We start from the raw sequence: 15,616 nt of genomic DNA, 5'->3' as shown, positions 1-15,616 counted from the left end.
CAGCACCAGGTAAGAACAGGGACTGCACTGGGCTGTGTTATGGTGTTTGATAAGCCCACTTGTCACGGCAGTATTTCTAGTATTTCTACCGTATCAATACTATCAGTTGCTGTTCCAGGGGAAGCTCAAACAGGTGAAGATAGATGCAGTTGTTTTTGGGGTGGAGAGGTCTTTAAAGGAAACGAGAAGCCTGGATTTTTTAAAAAGGTGTTTAAATCCGCAGCGCACAGATTCTGATCAGGAAAGTGAGCGAATTGTTCCAGGTGGTCGCAGGGATGCGCACTAAGACCACAGTCCATCTGTGATCATAGAGAATAGCGAAACAGAACTGAGGGGGCGAATGTCCTGTTACTACTTCAATATACCAGTAGCACATTGCGACATAAAAGAAACGCAGTGAATTTAATGTTTTTTCCCTCCATCGTTCTCTGACGAGGAACAGTACAAATATTTGTAAAATAAATGCGATGCCGGTTGATGTATGTGTGCAGTAAATAGGATGCCAGGTAAATTTGATAGAGGGGAATGATCATAATTTGATCTGATTGCTGCTGTGACATGGTAACCTGTTTCCAGTCAGTGAGCTATAATCTGAAGGAGAAGGGCGTCATTATCTCGCTGTCGACTTTGACCAGTTGTTATCTCTGGGAGAAGCTTATCTCGGCACAGTTGCTCAGTTACTGTAATGGGCCAACTGCGGACAACTGTTAAAAGTGGCTCTTTATAAACAGGGTGACCGTGAAGTCAGCTGCAGGCAGAGGGGGCACAGTAAAATCCGGAGAAAGTGAATGCCTCCTGTTCAAAAGAGAACATTATTCCAATACGTAATATTCCATCAGAGTTGAGAGCGCCCTTCCTTCTCCTGTCTCTGTGCAATAAACCCACAGCGATCTTTGTCCTGAGCTGTCGCTGGGTTTATATTCTGACAATAAACTGGTTCCAAGGTGAACAATAAATTAAAGTGACGACACGAACGGAACCGAACCATGATGCGGGTTGTGATTCCTCTCTAGAGCAGATCAAATATTCTAGAGGGAGAAAATTACTGCACCGCTTGCACTGTGGTATTAATTCTGGTTCAGACCGCTTGTAAGAGTGACTTGTTCATGGAAATTAAGCTTTTATATGGTTTAACACAAGCGTTGTGGAACAAGGTGTGGCGTTACGTGCTGAATAGACTGAAGCTCAGGTTTATGAGCGAGTTATCAACAGAACATTGCTCAGGGTGTGTTCACGTACTGTTAGGGATATAAAATTCAGATGTTCGGATTCTTTGTAAACAGACTCAGGAGTCCAGCACCAGGTAAGGACAGAGGCTACAGGGGGAAATGTTATGTTTTATTACACCCACTGGTCGCGCTAGTATTGCTAATGTTTTTATGAGTTCAATATTGTCCTTAGGATTGCGTGGATTAACGAATATGTGTGTTTTATTCTGTTTGTGTATTTTTTTTTAGCAAAGACATTGTATATCTGGCAGTGATATTTAGTTTAAATATTCCTGTAATAAATCTCATTGGAAGTTGATAAAAGTATGGAAGTCTACACACAGTGGGCACGTTTTTATGTCCTCCCCCCCCCCCCCCGTACCTAATGATGTGACACTGAGTGTATGTTCGGGGTTTACTGCGATTGTACCCCGTCCAAATCCAAGGTTCTGCGTTCAGTGTCGCTCTCTTGCACGCCGCTGTTGGAGCGCATGGTTATTTGAATTCCTGCCGCCGTCCTGTCGGATTTAATCAGTCTGGCCAATCTCACTGAGCTCTCTCATTAACGAGGCCTTTAGAACTGCCGCTCAGTGGATTTTCCTTTGGTTTGTTTCCGGACCATTCTCTGTAAACCGAGAGGTTTATACGTGAAAATCCAAGTAGTTGATCAGTTTCTGAAACACTCATAGCACCCTGTCTGACACTAGCGATCATTCCACGATCAACGTCACTGACATCACATTTATTTCCTACTCCGCTGTTTGGCCTGAATAGCAACTGAACCTGTTGATCATATCTGCATGTGTTTATGCTTTGAGTTGCAGGCATGTGATTAACAGATTTGCATTAATGAGCTGGTATACAGTTGTAGCTAACAAAGTGGCCATTTAGTGCATTTCCCATTTAGACATACCCTCACCCATCTCGAATATGAACACGGATGAGATCTGGGCCTGATGATTGACGATTTGCATGTTTGTAACAACAGGTTGATGCTGGCAAGGCAGTGGACAAAACTTGTTATAAGGTGGTGGTAAACTGGAGAGAGAGACCCGTCACTGTTCCCTCTAAACTACACATCTGTGTAACCAAAATGGTCTCGCAAACGGAGCCTTTGTTGCAGCGCATATGGAATTAAACACTGCCAGATAAACATTTATGAAACCCGAAAGTTTGTCTTTGTTGTAATGCATTTTTATCATATTGTTTAATTAATAATTAAAATCAAAAGAATATTTTTCTTGTCAGTCTCATTCTAAATATTCATAGATGCACATTACGAAAAAGGATTTATCTATGATGCTGAGCTTTTTTCAGGCCGTGTGAAACTTTCCGGCTCAGAGCAATGGCTGACCCACGCAGCTGCAAAAATAGTGATTAGTGGGAACATTGGAGACCGAACCACCTTACATTCTATGCATATTGAACACGATTGAATGTGGTACATTATCGTGCTTCCTGTTATAGACGAGATGTTAGAAGTCAATAGAATGGACAAAACTGTTTCATCTGGAGCATCTCTGGTATCCAGGAAATACGAATGGATAACAAGAAAAAATAATTTTGCCTTGTCTGAGGGAGCGTACTGTGAAGCAATGAGGCTCAAGTGCTTAACAATACAGAACTAATGTTGAGCAGTGAATAACTAGAAAGTCCATTTACTATAAATATAAGAGCTTTTCGTTTTCGTTTCTCTAAAAGATCACTATTAATGCCCCGATAATCACTTTTACTGCCTTTTCAGAACACTGGGGGTAGTACCTCCCCCATTATAGGTATGAGCAAGGATGAGATCTGGGCCATATTGCGCAATTAAGCGTTCAGCAGATTCGGTAGCATCTTGGACAGTCCCAGTTCTGATACCGGGTCTTCCACAGTTTCTCTTTACACACATCCAATCTGATGTACCGAGTTTCCAGCAGTTTGTGTGAGGAAGGCAGGAATATGGCATAGGGGCGAAAAATAAACAGACACGATTGAATGATGGAGCAGACTCGATGGACCGAATCACTTCATTCTGCTCCGATAGCTTATGTCTTACCCTGACTGAATGATGAGTCCTTCGTATCCCGTACCAGGATTTGTGACGTGTGAGGGACTATTACAGATTTGTTCACTGAGATCCTTTTATTTGTCTTCAGCGTTTAAATTTCAGTCAGACTTGCTTTTGAAACATTGAGCAGAAATATTTTGTTCTCCCTTGTATTGTTAATGTGCTTCATGATCTCCCTGGTTAAAGTTAGACTATGGTGAGAGATTTATTGGAAGAAAAGCCCACAACTGGAAGAGAACCACGACTGAAGATGAGGGAACAGCAGCAAGTGAACCAGCCCGACGACTGAGAGCATCAACTGGAGAAAACCCTTCTGACTTAGAGTTTCCATCGATCCACTCAGGAAAAAGTTTGGTGAGTCTCATTTACTCGAACTCTGGTCCTTTAGACATTACATATCTGTAGAAAGGAAGGTACGAAATAGGTGGAATGGACTGAATGTGCCCAGTGATACCAGTTATGCCTCTGCCAGACCCAGTTCCAATCACTCCAGGTCTGGTAATGTGTTTTCAGAAACCCAGCTCTTTAAAGTCACTCACATTCTCTCAGTGTTTGCGCATTTGAAGGTCTTGCATCTTCCGAAGTAGCTTTTGGTCTGTTCTGATGTTCCCTTGTTACGTTATAATCATCTCAAAATACGTTGACAATTTCCTCCCTTTATAAGAAGCCCCAAGTGCGTCGTGCTGTAGTGATTGTAGAAATGTGGAATTACCATGAACTGCAGTAACAGGTCATTGATGTCTCTGGCTATTGCAATCTGCAATGATATACTTACCCTCGAATATATTGTCATGCTGAGAACAGACCTTCTTAAAGCAAAATGTTTCAACATCGCATTTTATTCAGTCCTCACTAGCAAATGGCAACCAATAATTTACATTTACATACCTTGGCCTCATCAAGTACTTTTCTACTAATTACATTGTCAGAACCTGTGAACATGACATTAAGCAGAGGTGGAAATTCAAAGTTATTTATCCATGGATGTTGTACATTACACATCAGCAAAGCCTTTGACAAGGTGTCACATGGCAGCTTGGTCTCGATGATTAGGTCCAATGCTGTCCGGAGAGGGCAAATTGGATGTATACAAATTTAGCTTCAAGGTAGCAAGCAAAGAGTGCTGGTTGAAGGTTTCTCCTCGCAGTGGAGGCGAGTAGTTAGTAGTGTGCGCAAGGCTACAAGTTGGGATCTTTGGTATTCGTTATTTTATAGCAATGATTTGGGTGCGAATGCACAAGACTTACTTGATGGGTAAGTTCGCAGAATGCATAAAATTAGTAGTTGCTGCTCACAGAGAAGTTCGTCGGAGCATATAGGGGATCTAAGTGGACAGGAGGTGGTAAACAGATTGAAAAACCAACCCGAGCAGCAAGGGATTCATGCAGATGTTGGGGATTATGTGCAGGGAACAGTCAGAGGAAGTGGATGAGGCAGGCACAATCGCATAATTCAAACAGCAGTTGGGATATGTAGATGGAGTTGAAAAGGCCAGAAGGGAAACGGACCCATCACAGGGAATTGTGACCATCTCGGTGGGCACTGTGGTTGGCATTGTCTCGTTTTGCTGAACGCTCCGAATTTGGACTCTATTGTTCCATGACTCTGTCAGTAGATGCGCCAGGTATCACTGGACAGACATACAGACATGGTGTGGATGTTGCTGTTAACGGGGAATGTTTAATCCCCAAACCAACAGCATCTCTGATACAGGGGATGAAGATACTGTCATATTTGCAAAGTAATCGTACTCTCTCTGACTTACTGTCTGCTTGTGGTGTAATTCAGGGTATCACCAGCAGATGGAGCTTTCCTGCACCGGGACCAACGTGTAAACAAGACGACGACAATCAGCAATCGTCAGAATGGACACAGGTATGATCACAGGGATTTTTGAATTAAACTTCTGTCGCGTTTCTACACAGTACTTCAAATGAAGAAACTGACATAGATGTTAACAGGGCATAGAAAAGTTTCATCAAGCAGTATCATTTATCCCACTGGTAAAGCGGCATTGAGTAATTCATCAACCTAACAGATCGAGCGCAGGGACCTGACAACAGTAATGGTCGAATCACTCCACTCACCATGCAAAGCTTCACCTGAGTGAAAGGAACAGGGACTCCTGAATCAGGTGGTTGTGAGTGAAACACAGACAGGAATGCGACAGCGGTCTTGTGGTTTATGTAAATGTTCAGGGTCAGGGTCCGTTTCACCTCCAGACAAGTACTGAGGTGTAAGACATCTACAACTTCCATTTATAAAATTTAGAACCAGATAATAGGAGCATTTCCGGGATTTCAGAGATTCTGTGATAACACAGCATTTCAGGTTTTGGAAGGAAAGCTATCAACCCCCTCTGTTTTTTTCTTGGCTGCTGCGCAAAGGAGAAGGGGGGTGGGGGGTGTTTCCGAAATCTGTTTTCTGTAGCAGAGAGGAGAACATTGCTAGTATTTCGAATGGCTGAGGATCAGGAGGCAGCTCATTGTAGATACATTTGTGGTCTGCTTCGGAGCTTTACTACCCCAATGAATGTCTGAGCTGTGGAGAAATGGTGAACGTGAGTTTCTAAATATTTCCCTCCTGAGATGATCTTCTACATGAATTTAAATTCCCAGGATTTCTGCTGGGAAACCCGGTATAACCAATAACCAACTGTCTCTGTCACCTGTAGGCATTGTGATTGTGCTCAAATCTGTGATTCCAGGTGGAATAAAAAATGTTACAGCCTGGAAACGGGTCCTTCGGCCCATCTAATTCATGCTGATTTAAATTCCTGAGCTTGCCCCGTTTTCCTGCAGTTTTTACCAAATTTCCCTTGTAAACGTCCTTCTATCCTTTTTCCTGCCCACATGCTCTCATCTTCGTAATTTTATTTGTGTTTGCAATCTCCTCTGACTGCAGGTAGTTTATATCCATCGCCCTCCACGTGAAAGAAAATGCCTCTTCGGTCCCTTTTAAATCTCTGCCCTCAAGGCTCAGACTCCCCTACCCCCCGGGGAAAAGACTGTGACCATCTACCCTATCTAGGCCCCTGATTATTTTATGTTCATATACGTGTGTAAGGTCACCCTTTGAGTTCCTGAGCTCCAGGGCAAACTGTCCAAGCCGATCCATTTAACACAAAAAACAACACCCTCGCCCAGTACCGTAGTGGTCATTCTCCACTACACACTTTCCAGCTTAATCACCTCCATCCTATAGATTAGCAACTGCAACTACACGCAAAGCTCTCTGAGCGAGACATTGCCAATGACTTGCATAGTTGTTACATGACGATCATCAGGCAGGGGATAGGAAGGGAACCAGGGGAGCGGTCAGCATAGATCCCTCGGTAATGGTCAGCCTGCGACCCAGGGTACCGGACGATGTGCGTCTCAGAGGAATGGTCTGTCTATGACCGAGGGGACTGGACATCGTGTGACAAAGCGATTGGAGAACATACGATCCAGCAGACTGGACCATGAATAATCCCATTGCTGGTCTGTGTGTGACACAGAGTACTGAACAGTTAGTGATCCAGGGAGATTTTTGCTTGCGGAAGATAATCACAGTGATATTTCCCAGTATCACTCGACACTGCTGCATTAAGATACCGTGGTCATCCGTGTGTTCAACTGCTGTGAATTCAGTGATCAGTATTACTGTGTCTCTCCTGTTACTTTACTGGAAGTGAATGCGTCCAGTCAGCGGCTTATTGGGATGGTCACCTAGCAAGATGTATGGTTGACATTAACCAGAACAGTTCCACTCCAAATCTGGTCAGCCAGAGTTTCGGCTCCATTGCAGTCTGAATCAATTTTGCTCATCTCTAAATCATACTCGTATAATCTGCAATTCATCACTTATTTCAGGTGGGATAATGAATCGAGTAGGGAAAGCACTGAAGAGGATTTTACCAGGCAACTCATCGAGGGAAGATGATCGAGACACGGGAAGCAAGGTACCAAAGCAGGGTCAGATTGAGAGCAATGTCCCAATAGAAAGCGGTCAGGCAGCAGCGGAAGTGGAGCAAATTCAGCCCAGAGACAGTGACGTCAGAGACACTGATCAGGACCCTGGAACCGGTACAAGTGAGGTGACTGTCTGTCAGCCCAGAGACAGTGACGTCAGAGACACTGATCAGGACCCTGGAACCGGTACAAGTGAGGTGACTGTCTGTCAGCCCAGAGACAGTGACGTCAGAGACACTGATCAGGACCCTGGAACCGGTACAAGTGAGGTGACTGTCTGTCAGCCCAGAGACAGTGACGTCAGAGACACTGATCAGGACCCTGGAACCGGCACAAGTGAGGTGACTGTCTGTCAACTCGGAAGCTCATTGAACATGGAACTGTCAAGTCCCCAACAAGGAACAGGTGAGTGAAATATGAGGGTGATGGGTTCACAGAATGTGGCAGGGAGGAGGGTAAACGTGAGGCCTTGTTGGAGGGTTGGTCAGATGAGAGAGGGGATGTGTGGGTGTGGTACATGTGGTGTAGTGTGCACCCGTTACCCCACTACAGAAAATGTACTACTTGCTGTGAGGATTTCCAGGATGTGTATTGGAGAAAATGCAGCTATCTGGATAAGAGAGTATTTCCAGGATATGAGTCATGGGAAATGTATTCGCCAGGATGGAGAGAGTATCTCTGGTACGTGAATATTACCAACAGTCCCAACATGTATTCCCCATCCAAAATTGAAATGGGTGAGTGGGTGGGATGGGGGATGGACTGGTTTGCATTAAATGTGGTCCTTCTATTACGTAATGCCGAGAACATTATTGGGTTGGTTTTAAGGTCAATATTGGAGATGGAGAATTAATCCATTGTTTGTGTCTGTAGGCAGGTTTAAGACATGTTTTTTTTTTGTTCAGTTGTGTGGGAGCGGTGGAGACAAGCAATATCTGAGTTCAAGCATACATTTTTCTTTTTTATATTCACAGAGCCAGGGTTTACAATCTCTGACCTCCTGGCACAGGGGGAGGAATATCGACTGTACCAACTGACAAAGTTCTACAGAGACAGACTCAAACAAGCAATTGAAGAAAAGGTTGACAGACTCGCTTTGCTGCTGACAGAGAGGGGATATTTCAGTACAGAGGAAAGGGAGGTGAGTTTATTTAGTGTATTGTCACTGAACTGCTGGTATCAGAGGGAATAGAGATCAGTATTAATCTCCTGCACGTTCTAGGAGTTCTACATGGCAATGGAGACTTTGACCTCTGACTTCTCTCTGGCAGATCTGGTTTCAGCTGTTAAGGTGAGGAGCACTGAGAACTGTAGGTTCAGTGTCACCTTTTCCTCTCACACTTGCTGTATCAGTGTGATATAACAGCAGTGGTGCGCGGCCAAGTGGTTAAGGCGTTCGTCTAGTGATCTGATGGTCGCTAGTTTGAGCCTTGGCTGAGACATCGTGTTCTGTTCTTGGTCACATCGGTGGCGTGGAGAGGGGAGACTTGCAGCATGGGCAACTTCCGGTCTACCATACAACCTTCCAAGGCGCAAATCCATGGTCTGACGAGACTCTACCGGATGCCTATATATATATAAGAGCAGTGGCTGCATATCTGGACTGTTGAGCAAGCATTCAGTCTAAAACTAATTTCAAATCTTGGCTGAACTGTCGGCAAATTCACCTCATCTCATTAATCCAGGATGAATATTAAACTGTCAGTTTACTACCTTATCTCGAATGCTGAGCAACTGAATCTTCTTGACCAACCTCCTATGCAGGACCTTGTCAAATACGGTGCGAAGTCCATGTAGACAATATCCATAACGTTGCCTTCATCAACTTTCCTGGTAACTTCCTCGAAAATGTCTAAGATTGGTGAGACGTGAAACATCACGCACAAACCTTAGTTACCTTAATTCCATCATAGGTGTATGTTGCCTGAAGACAATTCAATGTTTGATTCATAATTACTCACTTAATCAGGGAGCCCAAGCCTGCATTCAGGAAGTGATTACCATTTTACAGCGTGAGTGCCAGGCAGTAACCACCTCCATCATGAGACGGCCGCACTGACATTCCTTAATGTTACATAGAAATATGGAAACATAGAAAACCTACAGCACAATACAGGCCCTTCGGCCCAGAGAGTTGTTCCGAACATGCCCCTACCTTAGAAATTACTAGGCTTACCAATAGCCCTCTATTTTACTAATCTCCATGTTCCTATCTAAAAGTCTTTTGAAAGATCCTATTGTATCTGCCTCCACCACCGTTGCCGGCACTCACCACTCTCTGAGTAAAAAACTTACCCCTGACATCTCCTCTGTACCTATTCCCCAGCACCTTAAACCTGTGTCCTCTTGTGGCAATCATTTCAGCCCTGGGAAAAAGCCTCTGACTATCCACAGGATCAATGCCTCTCATCATTTTATACACCACCGCTCATCCTCCGTCGCTCCAATGCAAAAAGGCCGAGTTCACTCAACCTATTCTCATAAGCCATGCTCCCCAATTCAGGCAACATCCTTGTAAATTCCCTCTGCACCTTTTCTACACATTCTTCCTGTAGTGAGGAGACCAGAAATGAGCACAGTACTCCAAGTGGGGTCTGACCAGGGTCCTATATAGCTGCAACATTACCTCTCAGCTCCTAAATTCAAAGTCACGATTGAAGAAGGCGGATACACCGTACGCCTTCTTAACCACAGAGTCAACCTGCGCAACTGCTTTGTGTGTCCTATGGACTTGAACCCCAAGATCCCTCTGATCCTCCACATTGCCAAGAGTTTTACCATTAATACTATATTCTGCCATCATATTTGACCTACCAAAATGAACCACTTCACACTTATCTGGGTTGAACTCCATCTGCCACTTCTCAGACCAGTTTTGCATCCTACCAATGACCCACTGTAATTTCTGACAGGCCTCCACACTATCCACAAAACCTCCAACCTTTGTGTCATCAGCAAACGTACTAACCCATCCCTCCGCTTCCTCATCCAGGTCATATACAAACATCACGAAGAGTAAGGGTCCCAGAACAAATGGCTGAGGCACTCCACAGGTGACCGACCTCCACGCAGAATATGACCCATCTACAACCGCTCTTTGCCTTCTGTGGGCAAGCCAGTTCTGGATCTACTAAGCAACATCCCCTTGGATCCCATGTCTCCTTACTTTCTCAATAAACTTTGCATGGGGAACCTTATCAAATGCCTTGCTGAAATCCATATACACTACATCTACTACACTTTCTTCATCAATGTGTTTAGTCACATCCTCAAAAAATTCAATTAGGCTCGTAAGGCATGACCTGCCCTTGACAAACCCATGCTGACTATTCCTAGTCATATTATACCTCTCCAAATGTTCATAAATCCTACCTCTCTGGATCGTATCCAACAACTTACCAACCATTGAGGTAAGACTCACAGGTCTATAATTTCCTGGGCTATCTGTACTCCCTTTCTTGAATAAAGGAAAAATATCCACAACCCTCCAATCCTCCGGAACCTCTCCTATCCCCACATATGATTCAAAGATCATCGCCAGAGGCTCAGCAATCTCCTTTCTCACCTCCCACAGTAGCCTGGGGTACATCCCATCCAGTCCCGGTGACTTATCCAACTTGATGCTTTTCAAAGCTCCAGCACATCCCCTTTATCTACATGCTCAAGCTTTTCAGTCTGCTGGAAGTCATCACTACAATCACCAAGATACTTTTCCATAGTAAATACTGAAGTATTCATTAAGTTCTTCTGCTATTTCCTCCGGTTCCATATATACTTTCCCACTGTCACACTTGATAGGTCCTGTTCTTTCACGTCTTATCCTTTTGTTCTTCACATACTTGTACAATGCCTTGGGGTTTTCCTTAATCCTGACCACCAAGGCCTTCTCATGGCCCCTTCTGGCTGTCCTAATTTCCTTCTTAAGCTCCTTCCTATTAGCCTTGTAATCTTCTAGATCTCCCTCCCATAACTTCCCTGTCTCATTGGAACGTACCTATGCAGAATTCCACACAAATATCTCCTGAATATTTGCCACATTTCTTCTGTACATTTCCCTGCGAACATCTGTTTCCAATATAAACCTCCAATTTCCTGCCTTATAGCTTCATAATTCTCCTTACTCCAATTAAACGCTTTTCTAACTTGTCTGTTCCTTTCTGTCTCCAATGCTATGGTAAGAGAGATAGAATTATGATCACTATCTCCAAGATGCTCTCCCACTGAGACATCTGACACCTGACCAGTTTCATTTCCCAATACTAAATCACCTACTGTCTCTCCTCTTGTTGGGTTATCTACATATTGTGTCAAGAAACCGTCCTGAACACACCTAACAAACTCCACCCCATCCAAACCCCTTGCTCTAGGGAGATGTCAATCGATATTTGGGAAATTAAAATCTCCTATCACGGCAACTCTGCAATTGTTACACCTTTCCAGGATCTGTTTCCTTATCTGCTCCTCGATATCCTATTGGGCGTCCTATAAAAAACACCCAGTAAAGTCATTACCCCTTCCTGTTCTTAACCTCGACCTACAGAGACTCAGTAGACAATCCCTCAATGGCGTCCACCTTTTCTGCAGCCGTGACACTATCTCTGATCAACAGTGCCACATCCCCACCTCTTTTGCCTCCCTCCCTGTCCTTTCTGAAACATCCAAAACCCGGCACTTGAAGTAACCATTCCTGTCCCTGAGCCATCCAAGTCTCTGTAATGGTCACAACATCTTATATCCAGGTACTGATCCACGCTCTAAGCCCATCCGATTTGTTCACAACACTCCTTGTGTTAAAATGTTCTGTTGCCTTTACGCATCATAAGACCATAAGACACTGGAACACAAATGGGACATTAGGGCCATCGATTCTGCTCCGCCATTACATCATAGGTGATTTACTATCCCTCTCAACCCCATTCTCCTGCCTTTCCCCGGTGACCTGACTAATCAAGAAGGTACCAACGTTTGTTTTAAATATACCCAGTGACCTCCGCAGCTGTCACTTCCAATGAATTCTACAGATTCACTACTCTTCGGCTAAAGAATCTGCTCATCTCTGTTCCAGATGGACGTCCCTCTATTCTGAGGCTGTTCCATCTGTTTCTAGACTCACCCAATTTGAAACATCATCTCCACATCCTCTCAACGCCTTTCGATATTCCACAAGTGACATAGAAACATAGAAACATAGAAAATAGGTGCAGGAGTAGGCCATTCGGCCCTTCGAGCCTGCACCGCCATTTATTATGATCATGGCTGATCATCCAACTCAGAACCCAGCCTTCCCTCCATACCCCGTGACCCCTGTAGCCACAAGGGCCATATCTAACTTCCTTTTAAACATAGCTAATGAACTGGCCTCAACAGTTTGCTGTGGCAGAGAATTCCACAGATTCACCACTCTCTGTGTGAAGAAGTTTTTCCTAACCTCGGTCCTAAAAGGCTTCCCCTCTATCCTCAAACTGTGACCCCTCGTTCTAGACCTCCCCAACATCGGGAAGAATCTTCCCGCATCTAGCCTGTCCAATCCCTTTAGGATCTTATACGTTTCAATCAGATCCCCCCTCAATCTTCTAAATTCCAATGAGTACAAGCCCAGTTCATCCAGTCTTTCTTCATATGAAAGACCTGCCATCCCAGGAATCAATCTGGTGAACCTTCTTTGTGCTCCCTCTATGGCAAAGATGTCTTTCCTCAGATTAGGGGACCAAAACTGCACACAATACTCCAGGTGTGGTCTCACCAAGGCCTTGTACAACTGCAGTAGTACCTCCCTGCTCCTGTACTCGAATCCTCTCGCTATAAATGCCAGCATACCGTTCGCCTTTTCCACCGCCTGCTGTACCTGCATGCCCACTTTCAATGACTGGTGTATAATGACACCCAGGTCTCGTTGCACCTCCCCTTTTCCTAATCGGCCACCATTCAGATAATAATCTGTTTTCCTATCTTTGCCACCAAAGTGGATAACTTCACATTTATCCACATTAAATTGCATCTGCCATGAGTTTGCCCACTCACCCAACCTATCCAAGTCACCCTGCATCCTCTTAGCATCCTCCTCACTGCTAACACTGCCACCCAGCTTCGTGTCATCCGCAAACTCGGAGATGCTGCATTTAATTCCCTCATCCAAGTCATTAATATATATTGTAAACAACTGGGGTCCCAGCACTGAGCCTTGCGGTACCCCACTAGTCACCGCCTGCCATTCTGAAAAGGTCCCGTTTATTCCCACTCTTTGCTTCCTGTCTGCTAACCAATTCTCCACCCACACCAATACCTTACCCCCAATACCGTGTGCTTTAAGTTTGCACACTAATCTCCTATGTGGGACCTTGTCAAAAGCCTTTTGAAAATCCAAATATACCACATCCACTGGTTCTCCCCTATCCACTCTACTAGTTACATCCTCAAAAAATTCTATGAGATTCGTCAGACATGATTTTCCTTTCACAAATCCATGCTGACTTTGTCCGATCATTTCACCGCTTTCCAAATGTGCTGTTATCACATCCTTGATAACTGACTCCAGCAGCTTCCCCACCACCGACGTTAGGCTAACCGGCCTATAATTCCCCGGTTTCTCTCTCCCTCCTTTTTTAAAAAGTGGGGTTACATTAGCCACCCTCCAATCCTCAGGAACTAGTCCAGAATCTAACGAGTTTTGAAAAATTATCACTAATGCATCCACTATTTCTTGGGCCACTTCCTTAAGCACTCTGGGATGCAGACCATCTGGCCCTGGGGATTTATCTGCCTTCAATCCCTTCAATTTACCTAACACCACTTCCCTACTAACATGTATTTCGCTCAGTTCCTCCATCTCACTGGACCCTCTGTCCCTTACTATTTCTGGAAGATTATTTATGTCCTCCTTAGTGAACACAGAACCAAAGTAATTATTCAATTGGTCTGCCATGTCCTTGCTCCCCATAATCAATTCACCTGTTTCTGTTTGCAGGGGACCTACATTTGTCTTTATCAGTCTAATCTGTTTTCCTATTTTTGCCACCAAAGTGGGTAACTTCACATTTATCCACATTAAATTGCATCTACCATGAGTTTGCCCACTCACCCAACCTATCCAAGTCACCCTGCATCCTCTTAGCATCCTCCTCACTGCTAACACTGCCACCCAGCTTCGTGTCATCCGCAAACTTGGAGATGCTGCATTTAATTCCCTCATCCAAGTCATTAATATATATTGTAAACAACTGGGGTCCCAGCACTGAGCCTTGCGGTACCCCACTAGTCACCGCCTGCCATTCTGAAAAGGTCCCGTTTATTCCCACTCTTTGCTTCCTGTCTGCTAACCAATTCTCCACCCACACCAATACCTTACCCCCAATACCGTGTGCTTTAAGTTTGCACACTAATCAGTGACAGTTACATTCCCCCTCATCCTTCCACACTCCAGCCTGTACAGGCACATCCGGCAATCATTCTAATCAAATCAAGTTTAATATCACTGGTTCTGTTAGTTTTGATTCCTCTCTGGACTTTACACAATGCCATCACATATTTTCTCTGATCAGGGTACTAAAATTGTTCGCAATATGCAAGTGTGGTTGTTCTTAATCCTCTTGAAATGAATGCTAACATTGTTTTTGCCTTTCCTAACACCGACAAAAACTGCAAGGAATCCTGCACTAGATCTCCTGAGACTCTTCACAATGCTGATTTCTGCATTTTCTCCTAGATTCAAAAACACTCTACATCTTCATTATTTCTGCCAAAGTTTATGGCCATGTACCTCCCTACACTACATTCCAATTGCCACTGATCGGTCCGTTTTTTTTCATCGGTCTATGTCCTCCCGTGAAATCCCTGCTTCCTCAAAACTTCCTGTCTTTCCCCATATCTTCGTAATGCATGTAATTTTGGCTATAAAACTTTCAAATCATTAACATAACGGACAAAGAAACTGTCCCCAAACCAATAACTGCAGAACACCGCTGGTCACCAACATCCGATAAGAAAAAGCCCTATTTGTTCCCATTCTGGGCTTCTTGACAGTCAGGCAAAATCTGTTTGGGGAAGATCATGGATCCTTTATCCATGCTAGTGTCTTTCTTGTCCTACTCTCAGCCCCTGTCCTGTTAAACGGCGTCATGTGGGCATTGTCAAAGGTCCACTTGAAGTCCAAGTAAACAACATGCACTGGCACTCCGTTGTCGACCAAGCATGCTATTTTCTCAAAAAATTCCAAGAGATCTGTCAGGCAAGATTACCTTCCATGAATTTTGGCATTTTTTATCATGTGCCTCCAAATACACCAAAACCTTATCCTCAGCTATGGACTGCTGACATCTTCCCAAACGCTGATCAGACTAACTGGCCTATAATTTAAAATGGTCGGTCCTCCGGAACCATTCCAAAATCTAATGATTCTTGAACGA

At 44.2% G+C, this 15,616-nt stretch overlaps 1 protein-coding gene across 1 annotated transcript in view; it reads left to right on the top strand.

The window, feature by feature from the left end:
* Positions 1 to 1,314: 1,314 nt before the first annotated feature.
* LOC134342086 (NACHT, LRR and PYD domains-containing protein 3-like) overlaps positions 1,315 to 15,616 on the top strand; it is a 32,835-nt gene continuing 18,533 nt past the window's right edge. Inside the window, exons 1-4 of the mRNA XM_063040031.1 lie at positions 1,315 to 3,615; positions 5,050 to 5,136; positions 7,116 to 7,619; positions 8,189 to 8,355. Coding sequence (XP_062896101.1) covers positions 5,127 to 5,136; positions 7,116 to 7,619; positions 8,189 to 8,355 — 681 coding nt within the window. The 5' untranslated portion in view covers positions 1,315 to 3,615; positions 5,050 to 5,126. The remainder of the gene's footprint in view (positions 3,616 to 5,049; positions 5,137 to 7,115; positions 7,620 to 8,188; positions 8,356 to 15,616) is intronic.

The sequence above is a fragment of the Mobula hypostoma genome, unplaced genomic scaffold, assembly GCF_963921235.1.
Source record: "Mobula hypostoma unplaced genomic scaffold, sMobHyp1.1 scaffold_51, whole genome shotgun sequence".
In the NCBI taxonomy this organism is placed as follows: domain Eukaryota; kingdom Metazoa; phylum Chordata; class Chondrichthyes; order Myliobatiformes; family Myliobatidae; genus Mobula; species Mobula hypostoma.
Note: the sequence above shows the minus strand (reverse complement) of the source record. Positions and strands in the feature narration are given on the sequence as shown.